A 27157-nucleotide genomic window follows, 5' to 3' on the forward strand; every position below is an offset into this window, starting at 1 on the left:
CCTAAGAACTGATGGGTGGATAGCCAGCGTGAGGGGTCTGGGGCTCTCCTTTTCCCCTCCCAGGGGAGGGGGGAGCTGCGCTGACAAGTGGCGTGGCAACATTGTGACATCATGCTCGTTTACTCGTCTTTGTTTGGAGAATTCTGTCTACTAGTTCGGCTCTCAGTAGCAATTTCTTAACTAGAATAGAGGTTTGTTTTGCAGTGCTTACCTTTCTGGGTGCCTGATCAAGTCAATGGCAGACAGAATGCTTCCAACCACATGGGGGTTTCTATAGGCCATTGCTCCTCGTGCCTCTCTGAAGGCACGGCCAGGTTCTGGCTCGTGGTCCCTGGTAGGCCTAGAACTCCATTCACATTGACTGATGCCTAAGTCTAATGTATCCATATGTGCCTGGATAGCTCCAGAGACCCGAAGAGGCTCCCCCCAGAAAATATATTAATGTTAAATATATCAAAATAAATTTAAATTAAAAAACACCTGTGCAAATATTGATTTGTAAATACAGTTATTGAAATATTGAATAAATACCAGGCACTGTAACATTTGATATGAGAAACCCCACACACATCATAAAGTAAATGATAATGGTCCAGGCCAGACCTTAAACATCATTAAGTTACACAACATGTTCTGTCCAATACCATTATTGTCACTTCCTTTATTTTCAGATGTGTTGTTGTTGGCCCTTTAATTTATCAGCCACATTATTGTGACAGGGAAAAAAGAAAGACATGAAAATGCTGATTTGTTTCATGCAAATGTCAGACATATATGATTGAGTTCGATCAAGAGAAGCCGCCTCAAATTGGTATACAGCAGAACCTGTTTCCTTTCTTCTTATTTCTTATATTCCAGTGAAAATTATTCTAACAATAAACAATAAAATTTATTCCAATGTTTGAATGATAAAAATATATTAAATATGAAACATATACAGTAGTATGTTTTTAACAAACTTATCAATGAAGCTAATATCTACAAGGGCCGTAGGAGGTTGCAGCTCTACACACAAATAATAAAACATATCCTTTATCCAGCTCCATGACATTGTCAAAAATACATACTGAATATCGTAAATTATGACGTCCTTGAACAGTTCTTCAACATAAGTGTGTAAGTAAAATCTAAAAGTTTCACAAAATCCAAAGATTCATTAGTAAACAAGAAAGACTTAACAAATATAACAACAAAATAAATGAAAGCAACTTTTAGTAATTCACTTTACTACATAAAATGTACATATGTGTAACTTTCATCCTTAGGACCAATGAGGCACCACAAAACCCAAAACGTTTTGCAAACATAAATTACAAACTTTGTCAAGCACATAAAATCTCCTAAATAATTAAATTTGTACAACATAACCTATGACTTTCCAAAACACCTTAGAGTACAAGTAGAACAAGTCGTAACACAACTGGACGAAATGTTTGTTGAGCAGTATACCTATAGGATATGCGTAGCACTGCACTCCTTTAGCTTTGTCAAGGGGGTAATAGCGTGCCCCAGATTCGTAAAAATGTATTAGCCCTAAGTAGGTCATGGCAGGCAGTGTTGTTGTGAACTATTTTCATCATGCATCATTTGACATCATTATACAATGCTTATTCGATGTTTTCAAAGAAACATACCTGTACTGTACAAATTGTATTCAATCCCGGTGTTTTACATCAATTACAAAAATTTGTGTCTATATATATATGCATATATAATATAATTACCACGTATTTTTTATATTATATTATATTATATATATATTATATTATATATATATATATATATATATATATATATATATATATATATATATATATATATATATATATATATATATATGTGTTATATTGTGAGTTTTCAGTTGCATATAGTCCTGGGAACCATTCAGGCTTGTTCGCATTTGTGTTCCTCACGTGTGCCCCAAAGAATGAGGTGATTTGATAAAATACTATGCCCAAGATTACCATCCGAGTGCCGGCTGGGGAGGTGCTTCAAATAGCTTCGGCTATCACCTCCTTATTGTCCAGTCATGATGGTCGAGTAGATTAAGGTGTCCTGTACATACCAGTTGCGTTGCTCCTAGCAATATGGGTTCGAGTCACTTCTGGGGTGTGAGTTTTCAGTTGCATATAGTCCTGGGGACCATTCAGGCTTGTTCGCAAATTATTTATTTATTTATATATATTTATATATTTTTTTATTTATATATGTATGCTTTCCAGATGCCTTGGGACTAAGACTTGACAAATAGCGTATACAAATAAGTAGTTCATTCAGAAAACCTAGGTGGAAAACCTTGACAATTTTATGACAAAAATTGTATTTTCTTTTTACTAATAGGAAATATGCAGGGTTTGGTCTGCTTGGTGACTTGATTATTGTTGATGGAGCATTGTTATTTAGATAGAAGAGGTGGTGAATGATGGTGGTATTGTGTTTGCTGAGGTGGAGATTAATGGTGATGAGGTAACCTCAGATTTGGGTCATCATCTGATGAGTCTGGTGCAGGTGGTTAACTGCAGATTTTCTTACAAGTCCTTATCTAGTGTTTCATCCACCAGTTCTGCTTTCAGTTCTGGGAACTTTATCCCGCTGACTAGGAGCACCTCTCTTAATTTTTTCTTAAAACTTTCTTGGCCCCAAATCCTTCAAAATCTACCTCGTTATCTTCCTCGAAAAACAAACTTGATGCAGGCCAAATTTCCTTTGACCCTTTTCTTAGTGTTGTTACCTTTACATCATGCACTAATAGTCCAGATAGTTGACTTTATTACTATAACTTTAAAAAGTCATTAACTGTTCCTGGCTGATTATTGAGATGTCTAGCAAGCATCCTTTTATAGTAGTGTTAAGGTTCGTATTTTTCTCTTGATCCATGGGTTGTATCAGTAAGGTTGTATTAGGTGGTAAGAATGTACCAATGATATTGCCATTTATTAGCTCGCCTCGTGGACTCATGGATGCATATGCATCACTTACGTAGAAGCAGCACAGCTTTGCAGTTTTGTAGGAGGCCAACACTTATAGTGTCCCATCCCCTCTAGTATAAAGTTCTTATTATACCAATTGACAAATATTACTAGACACATCCATCCTCTTAACAGATCTTTATATATCACAGAGAGGCACCAACCTGTCTTTAACCCTCAACATGCAGCTACAGTAAAATGGTTATACCTGCCTGCGTGTAAAAAATGAAACCATTCCCAAAAATATTTCTTTCATTATAGAATTATTAAATTGTATGACAAATATAAGAAATAACATACAAATATATTAATAAGTACCTTTTTTTACTGGGTGGAGAAGCTGTCAAAGGTTGTGCGATGGTCATGTTACCTGCTGTCAACACACAATGCCAACTTTGCTGACACCGAGGTATGCGAGACGACTCCTGTCTTCACCTTGGATGTTCCATTGTTCGCCACTTTTTTCCTATTTACAAGTTTGTGTGCCAAATACCTTTTTAATTCACAGATTTCACATAATCTACAACTAAAATAAAATATAATTGGTATAACCTGGGCGAGGGAGTAGTGTAAACTTTATAAACAAAAAATACATGGGTGTTGGGCTGGGTGATGACACAGGGCCTAACTGGCACTATATGGATGACAATACAGATGGCAACAAAGGTGTAAGACAAACCACAAGTAATTTTCAATTTGTGAGTGCCAGCTGCATTAGCACAGCACAACGCACATTCTCCGTTCAGCTTACAACCACCTGAAGGATCATCTTCATCACTAGGAGCCATTGTGTCTGTGGGTAACATGCCTGCACAAAACTGTCTCGTCCCCATTATAAAATTGATCTAAAGATAAATTTTGTTCCCGCACCATCTCCTCAAATGTAACTGTTGTTCTGAACCAGTAACGTCACCAGATAATCTTTCACCGAGTACTCTAAAAGTACTAATGCCATGGCAGAGTTTCAAGCTTCTGAACCAAGCTTTCAAGCTTCAAGCTTTTCAAGCTTTCAAGCTTCTGAACTGAAATCAGTGTATGCTCACTTCTCAGGAATTTTCATAGGTTAGTGAAACTCGTGTGCTTTTTCCACGAGCAGCCAGCCTGCCACTGCCTTTTTGGTCTCACTTCTGCTTGTACCACTGCCACACTGCATTATCAACACTCTGCACCATACTTTGCTTACTGCTTTTCTATTATGAATGGCTTTATCACTTTCACTTCTAGAAGAATAGTCAAAGATGGAACCTTTAGCTTTATTAATATATGAAAGCTTGCTAACACCATATTCTGTGCATACAACACTTTGAAAGATTGCACTCTCCACCTTACAGTAGTTTAACTTCTGAAATGTCATCACTGACTTCTTTCCTTTCTGTATCCCGCTTGTTGAAGCTTTCACCGACACAATGGATGCATTTTGAGCTGACATGGTGCATGGATATTCCTAGATTTTTATTATATCCAACAAAAAACACAGAATGAACATGGCAGTCTTGTGACAATTCAAAACAATGGGCCATGAATCTGTGACATCACATGGTTTAGAAGCCACTAGAGTGGTGGCTAACACTGTAATTAGGCAATCAAGAAGCCATCTCCTACCACACATTCCCCATCACTTCAATCCAACGAGGCCTGGCAGGCACTCGCCTCAACTTTACTGCACAATTTTATTCAGACGACCTGCCTCGCTAGTTTTTCATACTTATTTCGACAAACTCAAAACAGGAAAACAGGCATACGTGGATAAGTGGCATCCAGAAAGCATGTGGTCCTGAATGTACTCGCCTATTTGTGCATTCAGGATCGAGCAATGACTCTTGTATCCCACCTTTTAGCTGCCGGTTGTTTATAGCAGAAAATTTGTGTGTGTGTGTATGTACTCCCCTAGTTGTGCTTGCGGAGGTTGAGCTTTGGCTCTTTGATCCCGCCTTTGGTCCTGTGTGTGTGTGTGTATGCGTGTGTGTGTGTCAAAATTATATAATAATTGTATTCAATCATATATTATATATATAATATGACAAAGGGTGACATTAATGAATCTAGCATGATTCTTTATTGTTCATATGTATTTTCCTTCAGTTGAGAAGAAAGTTGAAAATTTTACTCTCCCAAGTTCACGTCACAGATGAAGTGCTTCACCTTCGCCTCATCTCTGGCTCCATACCCGGCAGCACAAAACTTATAACCATTCAAACTCTGCCTCTGATAATGTTGACAAGGGTCAATGACATGCTTCTCTTAGCATCAAGCCATAATAAAATTGTAACGTGAACTTTGGACAGTCAATTTTTTAACTTCCCTTTTAAGTGAAGAAAAACATATGAAAAATAGAGAAGATTCGTGCTAGAATCATTGATCTCATTCTTTGTCATATTCATTATATATGTATACATATACATATATATATATATATATATATATTATATATATTGTATATATATATATATATATACACACATATATACATACATACATATATATACATACATATATACACATACATACATATATATAAACACTGTATATACAAATCAAAATATGTTGACGTGTATAAAACAATGTTAATCATGACATCAACTTCTATAATCAACTATCCCAATAAAAGTTTTGTAAAATCTAATGTAAGTAGCTTCTTCATCTGAATTAAAATTTTCAAATGGTCAGCAATTTTCTAAACATTATTTTGTTATGCCTGTAGCCCCTTGCTGCGGAGGAAAGCATCATGAGTGGGATCGCGACCCAAGAAGTCTCTCAGTAAATCCGCAGCATCTTTCGAGCCACCAGGTTGTAGGATACGGATGCGATAGTCACTTCCTACTGCAGGATTCATTATGCCTTCTTTCTTGAACCGACTCTCATACATGTCCATCGAGAACACTTCGCTCCACTGTAGGTACAACAACAAATTTAATGGATGTAAACATTGAAACCACTAATAAAGTAAATAGATGCACATATACAAAATGAACTATCAAAACTATCAAAAGAACCTTCAATGTAAATGCAAGATGATTTTTCACTGCTGGGACAGCATCATACTAGAATTACAAGAACTGGTAGATGAATAATATATAAACAGCACAAGTTTCAATGATTCACAAATGTTGTGGGAAACTGAAAATGGAGAATCACTGATGCCAACGGCATTAATCAAACCAGGATAGAAAATGAAACCCTGGCGTCAGTCACAGAGTCCAGGCACACACAAACCACTTGCATCATGGCATAAGACTATTATGCAATGAAATATAATTTCTAAGGATAATCACAAATTATTTAACTGAAATGTAGTCTTTCACCTTTCCACAAATAACATGTATAAGTACCCAGTAGGCAAGCAGACAGTTAATGAGAGAACTATTTGACAAGTCTCTGTGATGCAAAATTACACTTGCAAAGATTCTAAGTTTACATGAATGTACCCTTAACAAATAATTCCAGGCAAGATTTAATACTCTTGAACCACCACCTCCATTTCCCCCCTCCACCACCAGGATGATCCAAGACAGACATTTGAAGAAATCCATGCAATGGCCAGTGCAAAATGTTGACCTGCAATAACCGAGCAAGATCCTTCTCGTAGGATCTGTAGGATCTTGCCTTAGGCAGCAACTGAGTGGGACAACTAGGGGAATTGTCAAAATCATACTGTATCTGTACCATGGATACTTGGTCAATACATTTCTGCCTACAAAACAAATATGAAAGGATATATAAACATACTTATATACTAACCAGATAACCATAATATTGAGCATCATATCCACCCGCAAGATGTCCAAAGTTCGCAGGCATATTAGTATTGGGAATGGGCTCAATGCCCATGATGTCACGGTAGGTTTGAGCAAACAGAGACTTCGTATCCGCCTGTCCTCTGGTGTGAATAGTTTGGTCAAAAGTTCCTAAAATGATCTGTCTTAAATTGAACCCTCCAGCATTTGCTTTGCGAGACTTGGCTAGTTTCTCAACTATTTCATCAGGAAGTGGAGAACCGGTCTGTAAATAAATGAAAAATAAACTGTAAAATTCAAGAAATTTGCCATTTTATGTATTAAAATTTTCAACATAACATGCAGTTATGCATGGATATATCCACTACTATTCCATCAAAGATAGTCACTATCAATTTCCATATCGACAATTTGGCAATACAATGTCTTATAATGTCCATGATCATCATCTGTGTTTTGAGCAGCTACTTAAGGTTCCCAGTAGGAAACTCTCAACCTTTATCAACATCAATAATGCTAAATGCTTAACGTCATTAGATCAATTTCAATATGCAGCTTTATGCAGAAGGAAGTAGCTTCCGACAATGATCCAACTGCCATGTTGTGGAATAGTGAAGCCCATGTATTTAGCATGATACATGGGTAATGGAAAAGTACTCCAATTCCCTGGATTTTATGAGCAAATATTAGTCATGTTTCTAACTGAGGTGACACAGTCACATCAGTGCTATACATAACCTCTCTCTCAGTATTGCAAAATGCACTCATTTTCTTCTTTAGTTACAAAGATTGTGGAAGCCTTAATATATAAATCCACATTACTGTATAATGGAATTGGGTACAAGTTATAGTTTCCATGAAATTACCATTTTTTATGAGTATCTGCAGATTTTTAACACCGTACAGAATATTATATTTATTTGCACAAAACACACTTGAAAATAGTAAATTAATATTAATTTTTATTTTACCTGATAATGTTCAGACATAAGAGATAGAGGCTCCTTCTCCCACACCCAGTTCTCCAACATCTGTGAAGGAGCCTCAAGGAAATCTCTCTCTACACGCGTTCCAGCAAACATAGAGAAGGTGGCATGTGCACAGATATGGTGCATCACATGACCAAACTCATGGAAGTAGGTCTCTACCTGAGAAAGAATAAAATAATAATAATAATGACACGTACATCAATATCTTTAACCCGAGACACTAAGTAATATTAACGATATGTCAAGAGCAACGTACAGATCATTTTAAGGACAGTCAAACGTTACCTCCGAGTGATCCAACAGAGCTGGTTTATCTTTAGTGGGTTTAGTGAAGTTACACATCATTGCACACACTGCAACCTGAAAAAAAAAGCCTTTATGAAAAATTTTCAAATGTATAATATTCTCTGTAATATGCAGTGCTTTCCAAGTGTTCGATGAGCTCAATTTTCCTGATACCATCTGCAATTTTGATTTTCCTAATACAGTACTGCCTAAGATTTAGATTTTCTTGCCAAAATTTTAATTAGGTTATATTTAGTCATATTCTTTTACAATTGGCTACATTTCAAGTATTTACAAAACTAATATAGGGCAGACTCACTCTCATTACTCAAACACATAATATCTTACCTGTCGCTCATCATTAGCAGCAACACACGAAGGCTGAAGAGGAAAGATGGCAGCATGCCCAAACTTGCCATCCCGAGGGTACAGGTCCAGGAAGAAATAGCCCATGTGCTCTCCAGTCTTCAAGTCATTCACACGATACTACAACATACAATAAACTTTTCAAAAATTATACATTTCAAAAAATAATAATAATAAATAATAATTCTAATTCTTTCATATGGAAAAGTTGTCCAAAATAAAACTACTGTTGTCTTTGTTTTTATTTTGTATAGACAAAACCATAATAAAGTTTTGATTAAAAATTTTGAAACATTTTAGCTCATTTATCTGAGCTGATCAAGGTTGTGCTTAGTGCTGTAACAGGATAAAGCACTAAGACAATATATCTTTTATAGCACTTGGAAGGGATATATGACAATCAGTAGTTGATATGTGATAAAGGAGCAAAGAATCAATGCCCAATCACATGGACCGTCGGGGACTGAATGTCGACCCTGCCAGCAGTGGGACCCGATACCTTCTGCTCAGCATAACCGAGCAGAGTGTATCGGATACTATCACTAAACAGGGATTTATGTACAGTCAGGCAAGACAACATTCTGGCACCGGTACCACAGGAATTTTGTCTAACATCTCTGTCGAGTCAAAGTCTTAGGCACCAGGAGCTGAGGCTGTCGACAGGTATGAAACTGAAGTAGAAGTTCAGGAAGTTGGAAATTATGATTCAGTAAGCCTGGATAAAGATTACAGTAGACAGAAAAGTTTAACCGACAGCACTGACAGTTTGATAGGTACAGACACTGCAACAGTCTTCAATATATTCAGACCAGGAAAACAAACATTTGCAAATTCTATGTAAAAGGGCATTTGCAGACATAGATATTCTGGAAAGAGAAAGGGATTAGAATGCAGCTACTACTATCTCAGAAAATGTCTAAATATACTCAAGATGGGGAAAATATCCTTTTACAAAAAACATACAGATACCTGAATTTCCATCCAGACATGTGCCAAAACCTGACTTGAGGAAAGAAAATTCTATGACCTCAGCTGCCCAGACTTTCCCTTGAAAGGCACAGAATGTTATACAATGAGTACCAAACAGGAAAATACAATTACACTCCACAACAGAGCTACAATTATGAGAGGCAATAAGACTGCAACAACCAGTACTGGTCAGAACAAATCCAATATACCCATGTATAATGGACCGGCCTGAAAACTCCCCCCAGCCAATATACACCAAATAGGGGTGTATTTTGACTGGGAGACGGAGCAACTCAACACAAAATCTCAGGGAAACCATATCAAACTTACAGAATAAGTAACTATGATGAACCAGTTCCTAAGAATTAAGATTAAAATGAAAATAGTCCTTACTAGTGATAAGATTCGAATTAGAAACTACTGTATACAAAAATCTCTCTAGTTCAGTACTATATATTCTTACTAATTTGACATCCTCATGCCACGTGTCTGCATCTGGCTCTTGAGTGAACTGAAGTCCAAGAAGAGTTTGATAGATATGTAGCAAACCGGATGTAACTTTTTCTAGAGGGAAATATTGCCGTACCTGTTGAAATAAACAAGGAATTACTGCTCCGTTCATTGAACAGTCAAGGCAGACCGAGAGTAAGTCACAATAACATAGCAGAAACAAATAACCCAATCTACTCATATGAAATTAGAAGAAAGTGACGACATTTTCGTCTATCCTAGACTCTTACCAAGTCTTTAAAATACTGAAGTTTGTTTTTTTGTCATTTGCATACTGAATTACAGTGGAAAAGTACTGTATTTCATAACCACAGTACACAACAAGTTTAATAAGAACTCTAATTTTAAACCCAAGATTTTTGTATCAAAATTAATTATCGTAGTTTTCCTTGGTCCCCCTATGCCATGCATATCTCAAAATATAATCTTAAAAATACAAACTCTTCCAGTTGATAGACAATATACAGCATTCATTAAAGTACAAATACTCTCACCCTTCTCTCTATATATACCTAAGAGTGGTTCCTGGGAGTTTTTCTACTTCACAAGCCTGGGTTGAGACCAGGCTTGTCTTGTGACAACCTGGTCCAAAAGGCTGTTGTTTGGAGCCACTCACAGGGATATAGTCGCTACAATACCTGATATATACAATATATATATATAGTGTATGTATGTATATACTGTATATGTATTTATTATTGGATTTATTTATTTTACAATATGGATATATTGTACAATGAGAGAGGGGCAGAAAGAATTGTTGAAAGTTGTATTTGTGTTCCTCTCAACATTTTAGTTATCTTTTATATTTGCACTTGAAATTATGGACGGAAGTAGAATCCACAACTTTTTCTCCTAATGTATTTAATTTACAGTACTGTATATACTTATCACTGCATATCAGTATTGTCTTACATCTAACTCGTTTGTATTTTTATCTTCTGTCATTTAGACAAAAGACTGTTCCTGTTCCCCCTTATCTTTTGGTCCTCTCTTCTAGGGCTGCCGGGTTGAGCAACCTTAATCTGTCGTCATAGATTAATTATCTTATCTCGGGACTCATGGTTGTTCTGCACACTCCAGGACTAGTGTAACACAAGATTAGATTGGCTTATCAGATTTGGGCACTAGCAAGAACTATGTTAAGGTTCTGAAGAGCTGTTTCTATGTCTGCTAATGCTGCATACACTGCTGATGGTATTCTGTTAAATCTATGTAATCCATCACTCACCTCATTTTGATCAACAGCATACATCTTCTCTTCTATCTGGTTCATATAATATCGAAAGTCCCAGAAGTCCAGTTTACCCGAATATTCATACCCATACTTTTCACACTGAAGAAAAAAGAAAAATATTAACTAAAAACTGGATATATATATATTTTACAAAAGATAAATGTTGTTTAATAGGGGGTAGTACCTTAATGATTATTAAGCTGTATCTTTATAGAATCCTTAAAGTTGTATTATATTCTTCACTTTACAACACCAGACTAGCAAGTTCTCATATCTGAAGTTGTGTACCATGTAGAATATAAGCCACTCTATTCCCACTCATTGCATTACATCAATCTATGTTTCAGTTTCTTTAGCAATATCTCACTGTATTATAGTTAATAAGTATTGTCATTATTTAGGGACATTACCTAAAAAATCTCCATTTGCTTAAAAAATAATAGTCACCTATTTTTACACAATTTCAATTTCTTCCACACTTCTGCAATACTCTTACTATAATTTTACTAAATCATAACAAAAATAATAAGTCAATAATACCTCATCTTTCTTCAGCTTGAGCATATCAGACCTCTCTTGCTGCCACAAGGGCTGGAGCCTTTCAGAGAGTCCCGAAAGAAATTGAGCGACGTTGTCGGGGGTTTTAGCCATGCGCTCCTCTAATACATATGCAGCATGATTGCTATAATTCAACAAATTAGCTTGTTTTTGCCGTAGAGTAATCAGCTCTTCAAGAATAGGAGTATTCTCTTCCATGCACCTGAAATTATAATACTGTATCAACATTATCACCACTATAATTATTTATGCTATTTCCGATAATCAGAAAGAGATACTGCAGCACACACAGCATATTTCCCAAAACATTGTGCACTACTGTAGTAAACTGAGGGCAAGCCTCTCAGCAAGCCGTCACCTGCCAGCAAGATGTTAATACAAAGCCCCAATGAGAAAAGGAAATGACCAAACAAGGAAGAATGGAAGGAGAAGGGACATGTTGAAGTCAGTAACGCACATCAGAGAGATGGAAGAAAGAACGTACATGCAGTGTGGGTTGCAGGAAGTGCCATGTACTGGGAGTAAATGTGATATAATCCAGGTCCATACACACTTATCAAAGCACAAGAATCTCAGGGGAAAACATCAAATGCACTAGGTACTAATTGCTAGGAGACAGGTCCTCAAGAGCCAGATCACATGGAAAAAGCAAATACTAACAAAATTGCAAACACTCGACAAACAAAAAAAAGCATTATCTTGACTGAGCCTCATTGTCAAACCATATAATACCAGAAAAGTTAGTTTTAAAGGATTGTTGATCGATACAATACTGCAGTTACCACATAAAACAATTACTGTACAACAATGAGACTTAGCATTATTATTTCTTTAATTTTGATTGTAGTATTTTCTCCAACATCTATATTAATGTTAAATGTCCTATAATGGCATATACAGTATATAGCATTTAATCTATGTTTTGAAGATTAAATATGACAATTTTCAACTGTGTTATCTCTCTCTTTGTCTTACAGGGAAGAGGTTGGGGGGACTAATAATGATGATTTAAGAAAATTCGTAGGAGCAGTGATGAGGGTTCGAACCCATGTGGTGGATGTTCCCACGCACACGTGGTCTAGCGACTAGACCACAACATGGTATATGGATTGCAACCTTATACAACCTTATGCTAAAGAGTGAAAGAGAAGCATCAGAGGTAGAACAAGTCCTAGATGACAAAGCCAGAGTGCATGGAAGGATTGTGTGAAAATCCTGTTCCGGCTTCCATAGAAGCCCCAGGAAACCCTTGTGGGTTCAGTAGAACTCCAGGTTGTAATCCTTATACCATGTCATGGCTAGTCACTACAAGCCTGTGCATGGGACCATCCACTCCAATGGATGGAGTGGATGGATGGTCCAAATATCATGTCTGAATGGCACAAGACATGATTAATTACTATACTAAATACTTTTCTTTCTGATAAAATACTGTTGTTACCAACTCTTAAGGTGTTTGGTTGCCCATTACTTTTTCAGAATCCCACTTACTCCTTCCATTCACATTCATTTCCAATCCAATCTCCTTTACCTTGTGTTGATTTTGGGGCTCAAGGTCCCCCACAGCCCAGTCCCTGACCAGGCCTCCTGACAATCTTGGTTCTCTTTCCTCCCACTTTCAGATACCAACACATGTATGATGTGAACAACACAGCAATACTCACTTGGATTGACTGGCAGTGATCATTAGTCTTCTAGTGTCTGGCACACGGCACTTCTTAGTAATAGGGAACAAGTGTGGGTATTTCATCGTTACTTCTAATTTGCCATCTTCACCCTAGAACACAAAACATGGTATATATCATCAATGAAGAACCTGCAAAATAAATAAATAAAACATTATCAAAGTCAGCCAACCATTCAAAGCAAAGGTTTGAATGATTACAAGTTCTTGTGCTGCAGGATACATATTCCTCCAAAGAAATGTGTTGACTTATTGCAGGGGGTCGAACATCAGGAGTAAGTATCACTCTTGATGTTGAGATGCTTTTCATGCGTTTGCCTGTGGATCAGACTATTGGGATGATGATGGACAGAGTTTATTGGGATCTAGATTATACTCCCCTTGACTTCCCAGAAGGCACACTTTGGAAGCTACTCAAAGCATGTACCAAGGAGGCACCCTTCTTGAGTCAGGACATGTGCATGTATGAACAAGTAGATGGCATTGGTATGGGTTACCCCATTGGTGTCCTACTTGATAATTTTTACCCAGGTACCATCGAACAGAAAGTCCTTGTTGAATTAGGCTTAAAGCTGAGTGTATACTAGATAAGTAGATGACATATTCCTGCATGTCCCAGATATTGAGCACTAGCTGTGGCAAGTGTTCACAATATCTGGCTCATGAAAAACTCTCCTGACACCAAACAAAACCCCTTGAAAGAGACAAATGTAGTCTATGTCTCCACATGCCCACGTGGGGACCGACAGCCCCAATGAACACAATATATAAGCAAGACAGCAACATCCCATTTAAGGTGTCTAACAATGCATAAACAGCAAGGTCCTATCAAGGAACATATAGTCTCCACACATAACCCGATCATCATCAGAGACGTCATGAAAAAAAAATAAAATAAGACAAATACAATGACATTAGAAGACTGGACATTAGCAAGGTATTATATATCAAGCAAACCAAACCATCAATCAACACCAAGCACCAAATTACATTCTGCCATCTTCGAGAACACGACGAAACACAAAATACTGTACTGCCCCAGCTACTGTGGAAACATTGATTGATAAAGATGAAGCCTCCCAAGAGGTGGCACGGGCATGCATAGTCTGTAAATGGAAATACTGGAGATTGCTTAGTTGCAATGGACCTATTGCTGTAAGTGAGGTGCTTCACCCTCACCTAACGTTCATGTTCACCTCATCCCAACTATATACCCTGCAGCACAAGAACTTGTAACCATCTGAACTCTGCCTTTGATAACGTTAACAAAGGTTAACCAAATGCACGTCAGGTCAAATCAAATTGGAAAATAAACTTTGGAGTGTTAATTTTTCATCTTTCTTCTCAAGTGAAGAAAAAATAGCAGATTCGGGCTAGAATCATTGAGCTCACCCTTTCTTGATTTCTTTTATTTTCATTTCATTTGTATAGGGTGGGTTATTTGTTTTCAACCATGTTACTGTGACTAATTTTCTGCAATCCTAAATTTGTTAGTTACGGGTAAAGAAAAGAATGACTACAATAATGCAAGAGATATTGATGAATGCTGAAGAACCTTCTCTAAGACTGTTGGGTATCAGATAGAGGCAGGTATTTAATGAACAACAAAATCTGCATAAACAAGTTTATATTGCCTACTTCATAAACTTTATAAAAACTTGTGGTTAACTTTATATTTTGTATTTCCTCAAGCTCATCTGACAGCTTTAGCCCAACTTAAAATGTTTGCTCAATTCCATTCTTAGTGTATAAAAATCAATGATTTAGGAAAAGATTATTCAGCATTTATTGTTTGCTTCAAAGCATTGTATACACCTTTGATAAACAGAGTAAAGAACCAAGTCATTAACAAGTTCACAAATAAAGATGGTCTGTTGGCAACCCGTTCTCGCAAATTTAATAAGTCAATATTGACTTATTAAATATGTGCATAGGTGACATACTTAACATAATAGATACCCTTAAAAAGATTCATAGAAAACATCAACCTTACCTAACCTACTTAGTATGTTAAGATAAACATCTTATTGCTTCGTAATTACAATTATTACCTAACCTATAATAGGTATAGGTTAAGTAATAATTGTAATTACAAAGCAATAAGATGCTTATCTTAAGATACTAACAAGGTTAGGTAAGGTCGGTGTTTTCTATGAATCTTTTTAAGGGTATCTATTATGTTTAGTATATCATTTATGCACGTAGTTAATAAGTCAATATTGACTTTACGAATTTGCGAGAACGGGTTGCTGTTGGAAGGAACACATAATTAACATGGATCATTTTAGATAAAAATATACTGTACATATTCACCTTAAAATGAACAGTTTTCTTACACAACACAAATACAACATTAGAATAATTGAGGCATTAGAGAGATAGCAGAATTAAACAATTAACACAGTATATTTCTATTTTGAATAAAATGTTCAAAATAAGCATAACTCAATATACAATCACCACTGTCAGTAAACAAGTCTCATTTTCTTTTCTTTCAGTTTGGTGCAAGTATGTATGGACCATGAGCCAAACTAAGGAGGCTTTTTGAATGTCACACACAAGCTTTCACATGAGCAATACTTACCTATCTTAATTACAGCGCTTACAAAGGAATATGAATGTGTACCTGAGTAAGTTCATTAACAAAGTCATCAGGCATGCCGGCTAGTTCTTCTTTGGTGAAGAAGAGCTTCGTATTGTCTTCGTTTAGATTACGTTGGAACTTGATGCTCAGTTCTGACATGCGCATCTTTATTTTCTTGACCTCCGATTGTATTTCTTCCGACAGGTGAAGACCTAAAGAAGAAAAATTATAGACCAGTAGTGCTATACCGTATTTAGATTTTGCCCACCACGCTTAGATTACTAAATGCATCCTACTCTCATACATACTGTAGTCAACATAATTTACATTTAAAATTAAGAGGCTTTTACACAAGAACTATCATTTAACAACCCACATATGTTCAAGTATTTCTAGATATAGTAGTCCGAGCAGTCAAGTCCAAAAGAAGAACTCCTCCAAACTTTTTAAGTAATATAAATAACACAATAGAGGCTGGATCCAAGCCCTTATTGTCAATATACGGCACTCCTTAATCCAATGGGTTGCAAATTGCCTCATTTACAGTGTCAGTTGTGTGGGAGAATGTAAGGAAGGTCACAAAGTATGAAAACATGTACAGGGTGTATACTATTCTTAGATAAACTTTAAGATATGGAGGAATACCGAGTACCGACATAACAATGACTTCCATAAGATCTCCATAATGGATCGAGTGCCTAACAAAAACATAGCTATGAAAGGGACTCCAAGCTCTTGAAAGGAAAGTGTGAAAGTGTGTCAATACATATACTGTATTGACTGAATTGCAGTTCACTATTTCCTCATTAAATATTCATACTAGATATAGTACTAGTACATAATATGACTAAGGAGCCTAACAAAACAAAATTATAATTTTCAGTTAGATTAACTGAAAATTTCATGGAAAAATGTGACTGAAGATTGCTAATAGATCACGAGAGACATGGCAAGTGTGAAAGAAAGTACTGTATGGATGTACTTTTAATAGCGTACAAGAAGTGAAACAATCAAGCTAAACATAATCGGTTTGTCTATTAAGCACATTTTTAATAAACAAAACTCACAGGAAACACTTTCTAAATACAGTACTGTACTATAATTGTATGAAATGTTGAGGTGCTTATCTTGAGGTTATCTTGAGATGATTTCGGGGCTTTTTAGTGTCCCCGCGGCCCGGTCCTCGACCAGGCCTCCACCCCCAGGAAGCAGCCCGTGACAGCTGACTAACACCCAAGTACCTATTTTACTGCTAGGTAACAGGGGCATAGGGTGAAAGAAACTCTGCCACAGTGAATGTTTTGCTCGAGTGTGGTGTTATCGATTCAATGCGATCTTACCATATACAGTATAAGAGAAATGGTGAATGGATCTCTCTTTGAATATCTAAAATTATTTTTGGATATGGCTTCCCCATTTCTCTTGGAATAATACCTCCAAGTCTTATTCAAGAAGGAAACAAGGTAATGGTCAAAATAATGGTGGTGGTGGTGGTGGTGGTGATAGCTTACCATTACGTCTGCCATGAAGGATAAGCTTGGCAACGAGCCTCTTTTGCTCATCGCTGAAGCCCTCCAAACCATTATTATCTCTAAAGGCCACAACACGGTCGAAGATATCCTTCCGCATGCTGAAACATTTCAAAGTAGACTCAGTATAAACACTTGTCTTGTACAGTATTTCTAATACCAATAACCTTTGTTTTTCTAAATGCTGTCAAAACTTCATTGCTAAGCAACTTTGAAACTTTATATCAATTAGAAAATAAAAAAATTACATGAACAAAACAAAGATTTAAAAATGTAATACTTTACTATCAAACTTATATAATCAAATTTTCAGAAAGACGATACAGTACAGTAATACAATTTGTATTACCCTAAAAGAATTAATTCAATGCATAACTTTTATGCCATAACCTAAGCATTTAACAATTTAAAATACTGTACATTATAGATATATATATAACAAAAGTTCAGTATTATCATAGTCGATCAAGAAAAAGATGCTCACACTAGTGATCTCAGGATATGAACAGAGTGGTGGAGTACAGGGAGTGCACAATGATTACAGGAGGCTGTAATGAGTTTCTGGACTGTAACAATACTCCTGATTATATGCGGAATGATTAGAATTGTATGTTTTTTGATCTAATATTCTTTAATTGATACTTACGAAGCCAACTCTTTCTACATGTACTTTATAACCATTATTTCTGAATATAACCCTCAGTCATACATATTTATATATTACCCAATAGTGAATATTAATATCTATACAGTATTAATATATTAAACATACATATTAACATATTTAGGGAGCAGGTTTTCTCTAATACACATGTCATTAAACACAACAGCACTGTGACTACTGTTAATTTTCTTTTGGATATTATCCTTTCTACATAAATTCCTTCTATCATCTAGAGGGTGAAGAAACACCAAATCACTTAATCTTTCCATTTAATTTCTTCAATGTTATGTCAAAAATGAGTCTCTTCTGGAAAATAATGTACTCACCTAACTGTGCTTGTGGGAGTTGAGCTCTGGCTCTTTGGTCCTGTCTCTCAACTGGTGTACAGATTCCAGAGGGTTGTGTATGTGTAATATTGTACTTGCCTAGTTGTGTGTATATGTGTGTGTGGTCAAGCAATCATCTACCTTCACAACCTTACAAACTAAAATCACGTGTCTTTAACCATTACCACACACCTCATCTCTACATCAAATTCTTCAAGCTTCTGCTCCGCCGTACTGGACGCCTCCCGCACAGCTTTGTCCGTTGCTGCATGTTGGGGGAAATCCAATGGAGACCCCAGTGTCGTTCTCTCTGCCATTAAATCTGCAAGTTGCTACAGTAAAGAGAGAGAGTTTTAACATAATGAAATCACAAGAATTTGACATATCTATGAGAAAATATTCACGCAGTACAACGGGATCATACCTGCATCCTTCAAGAGTTCTGGAATACAGATTTGATCCCATCTTATGGCTTCAATATTTTCTTACAGATTCTTAGATTACCCAATTTCCATCATAAAATATTTGGCATTATATGGTAACCAACTAGTCATAAGAGTTCAATGTTTCACACATTGGTATTTATTTAAAAACAAATTAAATTTGTTTCATGCATTTAAAGAATTAGTATTATTATTATTAAAATGTGTGCTGTTAGGGAAGGTGTAATAGTTGAAATAAAAATTATTTAACCATATTAATACAACGAAACCTAACTTGACTAAACCTCACCTAACAGGGAGTACTGTATTAACCCCAAAATTTAAACCAAAATGAAAGTTTCCTGTTAACAGAGCATTTAGTGTTAAGATGATCAGGCAGTTTTCTTATACACTTCAAGAATATTAACCAACATTATTACATAAAAAATGAAGTGTTGCACCAAAGGAATGGTGGAAAAATGAGCATTTCGTTCCCGAGAAAACAAATAACCCAAATTCTTAAAACATGTGGTTGCACAAAATTTATAAAATGTCTGTAACCATTACTTAACTTACTAAGCCATTCCCATTCACTTGCCCCCTCCGATAAGATAATTTTGCAATTTCCCCCGAGCAAGGATTGTGACAAGTCTGGTAGGTTACACTCTTGACACTAGTGCCACATGAAGATGTCTCTAAGGGTACATAAAAGATGCTAATGGAATACTAGAGGTAAGTTCAAGCCTGCCCAGAATGACTGAAGATAAATTTCATGTGAACTGAAAGAATGCAATGTTCTTCCCTGGTATCAAACGGGGCTGCCACACGAGAGCTTTACCTAACTGCACATTGTCTTGGCAACCTATAGTACTATTACCCACAAACATACGAGTCTCACCCACAACTTGGTTCTCAGGCCCCAAAAGAACTGTATCAGATCTTCAACCACAAGAGCTGTATTAAGTCACAGGCAAAACATCTACAAATAAAGTACACTTACCTTGATAACATTTTCATATGTAACTTTGTCCAGCGGCAGTGACGCAATGTTATCATAAGCTGTTCGTTGCCTGAGAATAAGTTTCTCAGTGTCTTTTTCAATATCTTCTGGAGTCACCCTCTGAAAGTCATACAACCCATTGATTCCCTGAGGTGTTGGCATGGTGCTGGTGATCTGTATTAAAACATCAACCATATAGTATTATTTTTGAAAATGCTTAAATATTCACAATAATAAATTTAAAAATACAGTAAACAAAAATATTAGAGAGAAGGTTACTTCACTACAATACCACAAAATTATCATCATACACTGGCAACCTTCAAGTGCAGTCATATAAAAAAATTATCTTAGAATGTTGCAATACTGCAGAAGAGAGTTTTTTATACAAGTTTCCAACTACAATTCAGTTACAGTGACACCTAGGGCTATGAATTCCTCTATTTACGAACTTATTGGGTTATGAGCTCGATTTCTTCGTAAAATGTCAATCGGCTTATGAGCTTTGCCTCAGGTAACGTAGTTTGTTGATACGCGAGTGGGCGACCTAGCATGTGGTTCCTGGTGGCACAGTCACTCGCCCTTCAGTTTACCAGTGCCTCCCGCTTAGTGATGATTGTGCATGAATTCTTTGTAAAGAATTTAATTGTTTTTCGGCTCTTTTGGGGTTTTGAACATAAGAGTAATTATTATATATCATGCCATGGGTCCCAAGAAAGTCAGTGGTAAGGTTCATCCTAAGAAACCACATGTGAGGATGACCATAGAGCAAAAACAAGAGATCATTTGTAAACATGAAAATGGTACACGGGTTGTTGAACTAGCTAGGCAACACAACAAATCTATGTCAACGATATGCACTGTAATTGCTAAGAAAAAGGACATAAATGCTAAAGTGGCAAAAGGCTTATCAACAATCACGAAACAAAGAATACAAACATTTGAGGATGTCGAAAAGTTGTTATTAATTTGGATACACAACAAGGGGTTTGAAGGTGATAGCATTTCAGAGGGAATCAATTGTGAGAAAGCAAGGCTATTGCATGAAGAGCTTTTAAAGAAAACCCCTGGAACAAGTGATGCAGATACGAAAAAGTTTAAGGTGAGCAGGGGATGGTTTGAGAAATTTAGAAAAAGAGGTGGCATTCACAGTGTTGTGAGAGTTGCGAGTGTTGTGAGTTGGAGGAGGAACACAGCAAAGAACTGAAGAAATCCTAGTCCTTCACAAGGGGTAGCAACAAGAGGCAGCTGAGGAAATTTCTTCAGGGGAGGAGGAGGCAGTACAGAATGTCTCTTCCTCAACAATTAAGAAGTGGTGTAGACTATGGGAAGAAATGCAAACATTTGTTGAAATGACTCACGCAGAACAAGCTGCAGTAGGCCATTGCCTTAACCTTTTTAAGGACACTGATGCCTCGCTACAAACAAGTGTTACAACATAGGGGAAAAACAAGTCTTTATGGATAGGTTTTTAGTGAGAAAAACAAACAGTGAGCCACAAGCAGGTCCTAGTGGTATGCAGGCAAACTTGCCAGAGAGAGTATTCCAGAGAAGTCATAACTGCCTGATGTTATAATGGAAGGGAACTCTCCTTCCAAACACTAACACCTCTCCTCCTCCCCCCCCCCCCTCTCCTCACCGTCTTCCATCCATACGACAAAGAGAGTCATCAATAAAGGTAAGCAATAACTTGTACTGTACATACTATAGTATTAAGTATTTGTGTGAATTAGGTATGAAATATATTTTAAAATTAATATTTTAGGAAGTGTAGAACAAATTAATTCAATTTACATTATTTCTTATGGGGAAAATTCTTTCGGGTTGGGAATTTTTGGCTTACGAAACATCTCTGGGAACGGATTAAATTCGTAAAGGAGGGGCCACTGCACATGGAAGTAACCACACGGAGAAATAATAATTTGGAGAGCTTGCATGCATTTCACACAATCACAATCACAATTTTACTCCTTAATTCTGGATGTCGAGAACAGGTAGCCTGTACTTGGGCATATCATATTCACCCTTGACCCATATACTAACCTTCCCGAGAGGCAATTTTTTTCGTTGCATCAACTCCCAAGTACCTGTTTCAGTGCTAGGTGAATGGAGGCATCAGGAGAAAAGATATGTGCCTAACCATTTCTGTCCTTCCTTGGAACTATGTTAAAGCCATTAAAGTGATTGGAGTTATGCAGACAATAAATCACAATAAAATGGCTGAAAATTAAACATCCAACCCATAAATCTGAAAATGAAAGAATTGACGGCATTCCATTCCATCGTTGACCATTATCAAGTCATGTAATGGGGGGAAAAAGTGGACAAAGCCAGTACATAAGGTAAAAGTGAGATAAATGAAAGAAAGCGAGATGAAGTGAGAAAGAAGGAAGTGCACGAAGGTTGATGAATAGGAACTTTCTCCACCCCTTTATTTTTTCTTCCATTATATGACTTGATAACAGCCCAGCTGGCCCAAAACTGTCATCAATTCTTTTATTTTCAGATTTGTGGGTTGGGTGTCTTGATAGGAATTATCTTAACTATTTCAATGTAGTCTAAATTACTCTACCTATAAATATCTTTGCTGACTTATTTATCCCTGGAACTTCCCTCCTCCCCCCCCCCCCCCCAAAGCACTCACAATATGCACTCAACACACTCACCCAGCCAAGTGCAAGAGTTACGGTATCACCTGCAGTGCATTCAATTGTTCTATAATTATATAATATATACTATATTCTATTATATAAACTATAATTCTTATTCCCTTTAGTTCCAGCCATCGCCCCTACACCACCGAACAATCTGGTCTAACATAGCTAACAAGATGGTAACTCACACTCAATAATCTACTAAAGATGCAGCGGTTTAAAGGTGTTGCGATGCTGTAGCGCGAGCTCGTGAAGACACCACCACCAGCAGCAGATGGACAGACTCTCACCGTCTTAGATAAGAGAGCCACGCTACGCAAGGCACCGCACAAGACAGCTCTCATCGGTAAACACAGCAGACGCCAGCAAGGAGAGAGAGAGAGAGCGAGCGAGCAACGTGTACGAACGCCTTGGTTAAGACTGTCACCAGTTTATTATCTCATTAGATACTAATCTATGTACAATGTATACAATTATCTTTGCATTTTGTTTAATATATAGCGATTTTTAGCGACAAAGAGATCAAAGATATAATATATATTGCATATTTATTGGAATAAATAAACTAAATCCAAGTTTGTAGACACAGATTCGAATACAATGTTGTTGCAGAGACAAGAGAGGTGAATGAAGCGCCTTGACTAATTGTTGTCTCATAATGACTAATAATAATAGATCATTATGTTTGGGGACAGGCAGCCAGTGTGTGTGTATATATAACCTTTAAACACTCATTGTATTAACCAATGTATTTATTTATTTATTATTTATATATATACAAGAGTTCTTCATTGTTGCACATCTTATAACATTTAAATATTTAATAAAGCACACAAAATGGAAGGGGGTGGTAGGACTAAAGAACATTAGAACAGTGGTAGAACATTAAAGAACACGTTGAGTTATATCGAGGTCTCCCTAAGGTCGAATTACTGATCCTGAGGATTTTTTGAAACTGGATTTTAAAACAACAGAATTTTGGCAATTACATATCAGTTATGACACTAGCTCTCCATATATGTCATCCTCCTCCAAATTGTTCAGAACTTTAGAACAGAACTCCAAATTGTTCAGAGAAGTTTCGATATGATCAGCCCTGTCATGCCTGGTTTGTAGTGTTGTTAGTGTCCTCAATAAAAAAATTGAATTTATAGGTAGTGGTAGACTTCTTCCAGTTCCTTCACTACTTTGGATTGAATTCTATCCACACCTGGAGCTTTGAGTCTTTTACTTTGTCAATGCTTTTTCTGATTATGTCGTATGTTATTATATCCCATTATATCCCTTAGTTCATGCATTAAACTCTTCACCTTCAAACATTTGTGTGGGTAATGTGATGTCATCTAATCTTTCTAGTGTCAACATTGATGTAAAGTACTCCTATTTACTGCTATTTACTTTTAGGTGAACAGGGGCATTAGGAAACAGGAAACGCGCCCAACCATTTCTGTCCCTCCCGGGATTCGAGCGCGGAATTCCCGATTATGAGTCGAGAACGAATCCGACTGCATTACCAGCAGCCTTTTTAATTACGACTTAACAGTTAACGCCCAAAATCTTCACATGGCACTAAGTCTTCATATAACACGCCAAAATTATCATATAACACAAAAAAAAATGTTCATAAATATGCTATTAAACTTTCAAATGCGTGAAAAAAATCACATTCTTAATTTTTAAGAGTTTACCCTTAACTCTAATAATTCCCACCATCCAGCTAGATTCAAGTTAGTTTTCTATGATAACATTTATTAGGGTAACTAATACAATCTTTTTTTGCATTTTGAATGTCTCGGCATTTAATATTTCTCTCTCTCCCTCACGCAAATATAAATCAATACTTTTAACAAATAGCAAATGAAGTTTTAGCATTAGACCAGGAACAGGTATATCATATCTATGAGTTACATTTAAAATACATTAAGTTAAACATTTTACTAGTGGCTTTACAAGAATGTAATTACTATGCTATGTATCCTCACAATCCCAATGTACCTTCTTGTATATATATAAATAACTAAATAAATAAATATCAAACATTAATTGACTACCTAGATAAAAAAATAAGAGTATTAGACTTAAATTATGGCGTTTCCGTTGTGATTGTATATGTGAGAACAGCGAAACTTTGCTATTTATACTCGACAGGAAGTTGTTGTTCCCAATGTATTGACGAGAGGAAGTTGGCTGCATCGTCGGCTGGGCTGTACAGATAGATGTCAGTAGCCTTGCGTGGTAGTAGTGGTGGTGGTGGTAGCCTAGTGTGATGATGGTGGTGGTAGCCTAGTGTGGTGGTGATGGTGGTAGGCTAGTGTGGTGATGGTGGTGGTAGGCTAGTGTGGTGATGGTGGAAGCCTAGTGTGGTGGTGATGGTGTTGGAAGCCTAGTGTGGTGGTGATGGTGGTGGAAGCCTAGTGTGGTGGTGATGGTGGTAGGCTAGTGTGGTGGTGGTGGTGGTAGGCTAGTGTGGTGGTTGTAACACATGGCCCTGAAGAAGGACTTGGGGGAAGGGACTTAACACGTGACTTTCCTACACGTGCACCATTATGTAAATAAACTTAACACATCCAATAAAGTCCGGAAAGGCGTTTGTAAGGACTTATAGCCTCATATATATAAACTCTCTAGGATAGTACAGTTGGGTTCGTTCTAGACTCTCAATCGGAAATTCCGGGTTGGAATCCCGGTCGGGATATAAATGGTTGGGCGCATGTCTTATCACCCATCCACAGATCCCAAGTACCAGCTATTGGTACTGGTAATGGCCCCAAAGGGCCTCCACTTACGGGCTATTCATGCCCATGCCCCCCTTTTTAGCGGCTTAATCTTTATCAATCAATCAATCCTATCACCTAGCAGTAAATTTGTACCTAGGAGTTAGGTTGTTGCATCCTGAGGAGGGTCAGTAGTTCGACCTTGAAGGGGGGAGAGAGGGAGCACCTTGATACAAGCCTAACATGTATATATATTCACTGGCTGCCTGTCCCCCCATCACAATGAATTATTATTTAAATAGTAGAGAATCTTACCAATTATCGCTGCATTCGAATGAAAGAAAAACAAATTCAACCATTTTTTATAATATATGAAATTGATAAAATTGAAACATGCGGTGTGTATGTATGTGTAAAGCTTGTTTTGCTTCTTTGATTAAAAATACATTAACTGCAGCAATTAAAGTGACTAAATAGAGTTAAAAGTATGAGTGTTTCTTCCGTAGACTTTTACTTGAAACCAGCCTGACCCCGCCAGCCGGCATAAGCTATTAATAAGTTGTTAAAAAAAAAAAAAAAAAAATTCATTTCTTTCTTATCTGACTTTAATGTGATCCAAACATTCAGGTCTGATAGGAGATAAATTAGACTCCTAAAGTCCTAAAATCATTTGTGTAAAAAGTTACTAATTTGTTTAGATCTGAAACGTGTATGTTTGGGCTGCCCAAAACGTTGACCAAACAATGCTACGTAGTGAGTGCCAGGTTCGACTGACGGATTTCTCAACCCGTGAGCAGGAATTGGGTCGTTATCTCTCACACACCACATTACTGACTGTCCCGTCATTAGACCCTAAACACCTGCCCGATATGAGGCCTCGTCGGCCCCTTAAATTAACAACAACAACAACCTGGAGTTTTGCCTTTGTGTCAATATTTCATTCAAAATGATCTGCTACCAGAAATTTTAGCCAAATATCCCCAGTTTGCTAATTTTAGGTAATAATTAAGTGATTGTAACCTATCCACTGCTGCCCACTGGATGGGGGGGGGGGGCGGTGTGCAGGACAAACATATCAATTGTGACACTAGCTCTCCACCTATGTCAGTTACTTAATTTAGAAACTGTACTTGTGGTCGATCTTGAACCCATTGTTGATGTGACGACTTATACTGAATTTTGTAACTAGCTCATCAAAATTGTAACTTGCTTAGCTAAATGAACTGTGGGGTTCAGGCCCTGAGCCCATTATGTGCCTCTGTAACCCTTTCCACTACCACCCACAAGATGGGTATGGGGTGCATAATAAATGAACTAAACTAACTTCGTTCCTCTCGTGTATTTGAAGACATCTTCCTAATTCATCCAAAATCTGCTAGTGTAGGCTACCGATCACAAGGCCCTATGTTACTTAACCACTCTGCGAGATGGGGATTTTAGCCCCACAGAGCTCTTGATACACACTACGTAACTCCTTAATATGGTCTACGATAGCTGCAGAAATACACTAAAGTACGTCAACAATCAAAAATAATCTGATTTGACCTTACAAACCTCCTTCCCTTTAACTCCGCTGTTACTCATGTATAACTAACCCAGCAATTCAGCATCGAACCCACACAGTAAAAGTATTTCATAAAAGTTCCTTGCAACTCGTTGAAAACGACAACGGTGTTTATATATATATTTAAGTAATTATACAAGGTGTATCTTAGCACACGATCGGAGAAAAACACCTTCCTTACCTTACAACCCCCCCCCCCAAGTTAGCCTCTCACTTCTTTGCTGCGAAGTGCTTCACTCACACGGCGTTTGAAGTCGACTTTGCTTGGTCTGCCTTTGATGTAATCCTTTCATGTTGTCTGTGCTAGGATATATATCACCCGACACGCTACTCCCTCGCGAAAACAGGAAGAAAACAGTGGAGGGGGAAGAGAGAGACGCACACAAACACAGCCCCACA

At 37.1% G+C, this 27157-nt stretch overlaps 1 protein-coding gene across 4 annotated transcripts; it reads right to left on the bottom strand.

Annotated features, from left to right (window-relative positions):
• Positions 1-876: 876 nt before the first annotated feature.
• Positions 877-27157, bottom strand: LOC123762978 (thimet oligopeptidase). 4 transcript variants are annotated; one of them, XM_069302190.1, is made up of 14 exons: positions 27000-27157; positions 19827-20000; positions 18597-18736; positions 17397-17515; positions 15928-16097; positions 13282-13394; positions 11600-11819; positions 11054-11158; positions 9776-9898; positions 8326-8463; positions 7978-8052; positions 7675-7851; positions 6708-6968; positions 877-5859 (listed from the first exon to the last, which is right to left on the bottom strand). In XM_069302190.1, the coding sequence occupies exons 2-14, from the start codon at positions 19986-19988 to the stop codon at positions 5659-5661; spliced, it is 2004 nt and encodes a 667-aa protein (XP_069158291.1). In that variant the 5' UTR covers positions 19989-20000; positions 27000-27157; the 3' UTR covers positions 877-5658. The 4 variants fall into 4 exon arrangements, with proteins under 4 accessions (XP_069158291.1, XP_069158290.1, XP_069158289.1 ...); XM_069302189.1 differs by having other exon boundaries at positions 26973-27157; XM_069302188.1 differs by having other exon boundaries at positions 26940-27157.

Source organism: Procambarus clarkii, chromosome 47 (genome assembly GCF_040958095.1).
Source record: "Procambarus clarkii isolate CNS0578487 chromosome 47, FALCON_Pclarkii_2.0, whole genome shotgun sequence".
Taxonomy (NCBI): domain Eukaryota; kingdom Metazoa; phylum Arthropoda; class Malacostraca; order Decapoda; family Cambaridae; genus Procambarus; species Procambarus clarkii.

Excerpts from the sequence above, each read along its gene's own strand:
- LOC123762978 (XM_045749853.2), bottom strand. The coding sequence starts at position 22,824 with ATGAGAGCTGTCTTGTGCGGTGCCTTGCGTAGCGTGGCTCTCTTATCT. Across the intron at positions 20,001-22,668 it reads TCTTTAGTAGATTATTGAGT|ATCACCAGCACCATGCCAAC; the intron begins GTGAGTTACCAT and ends GTTTTAATACAG. Across the intron at positions 16,098-17,396 it reads CCTTCATGGCAGACGTAATG|GTCTTCACCTGTCGGAAGAA; the intron begins GTAAGCTATCAC and ends TTTCTTCTTTAG.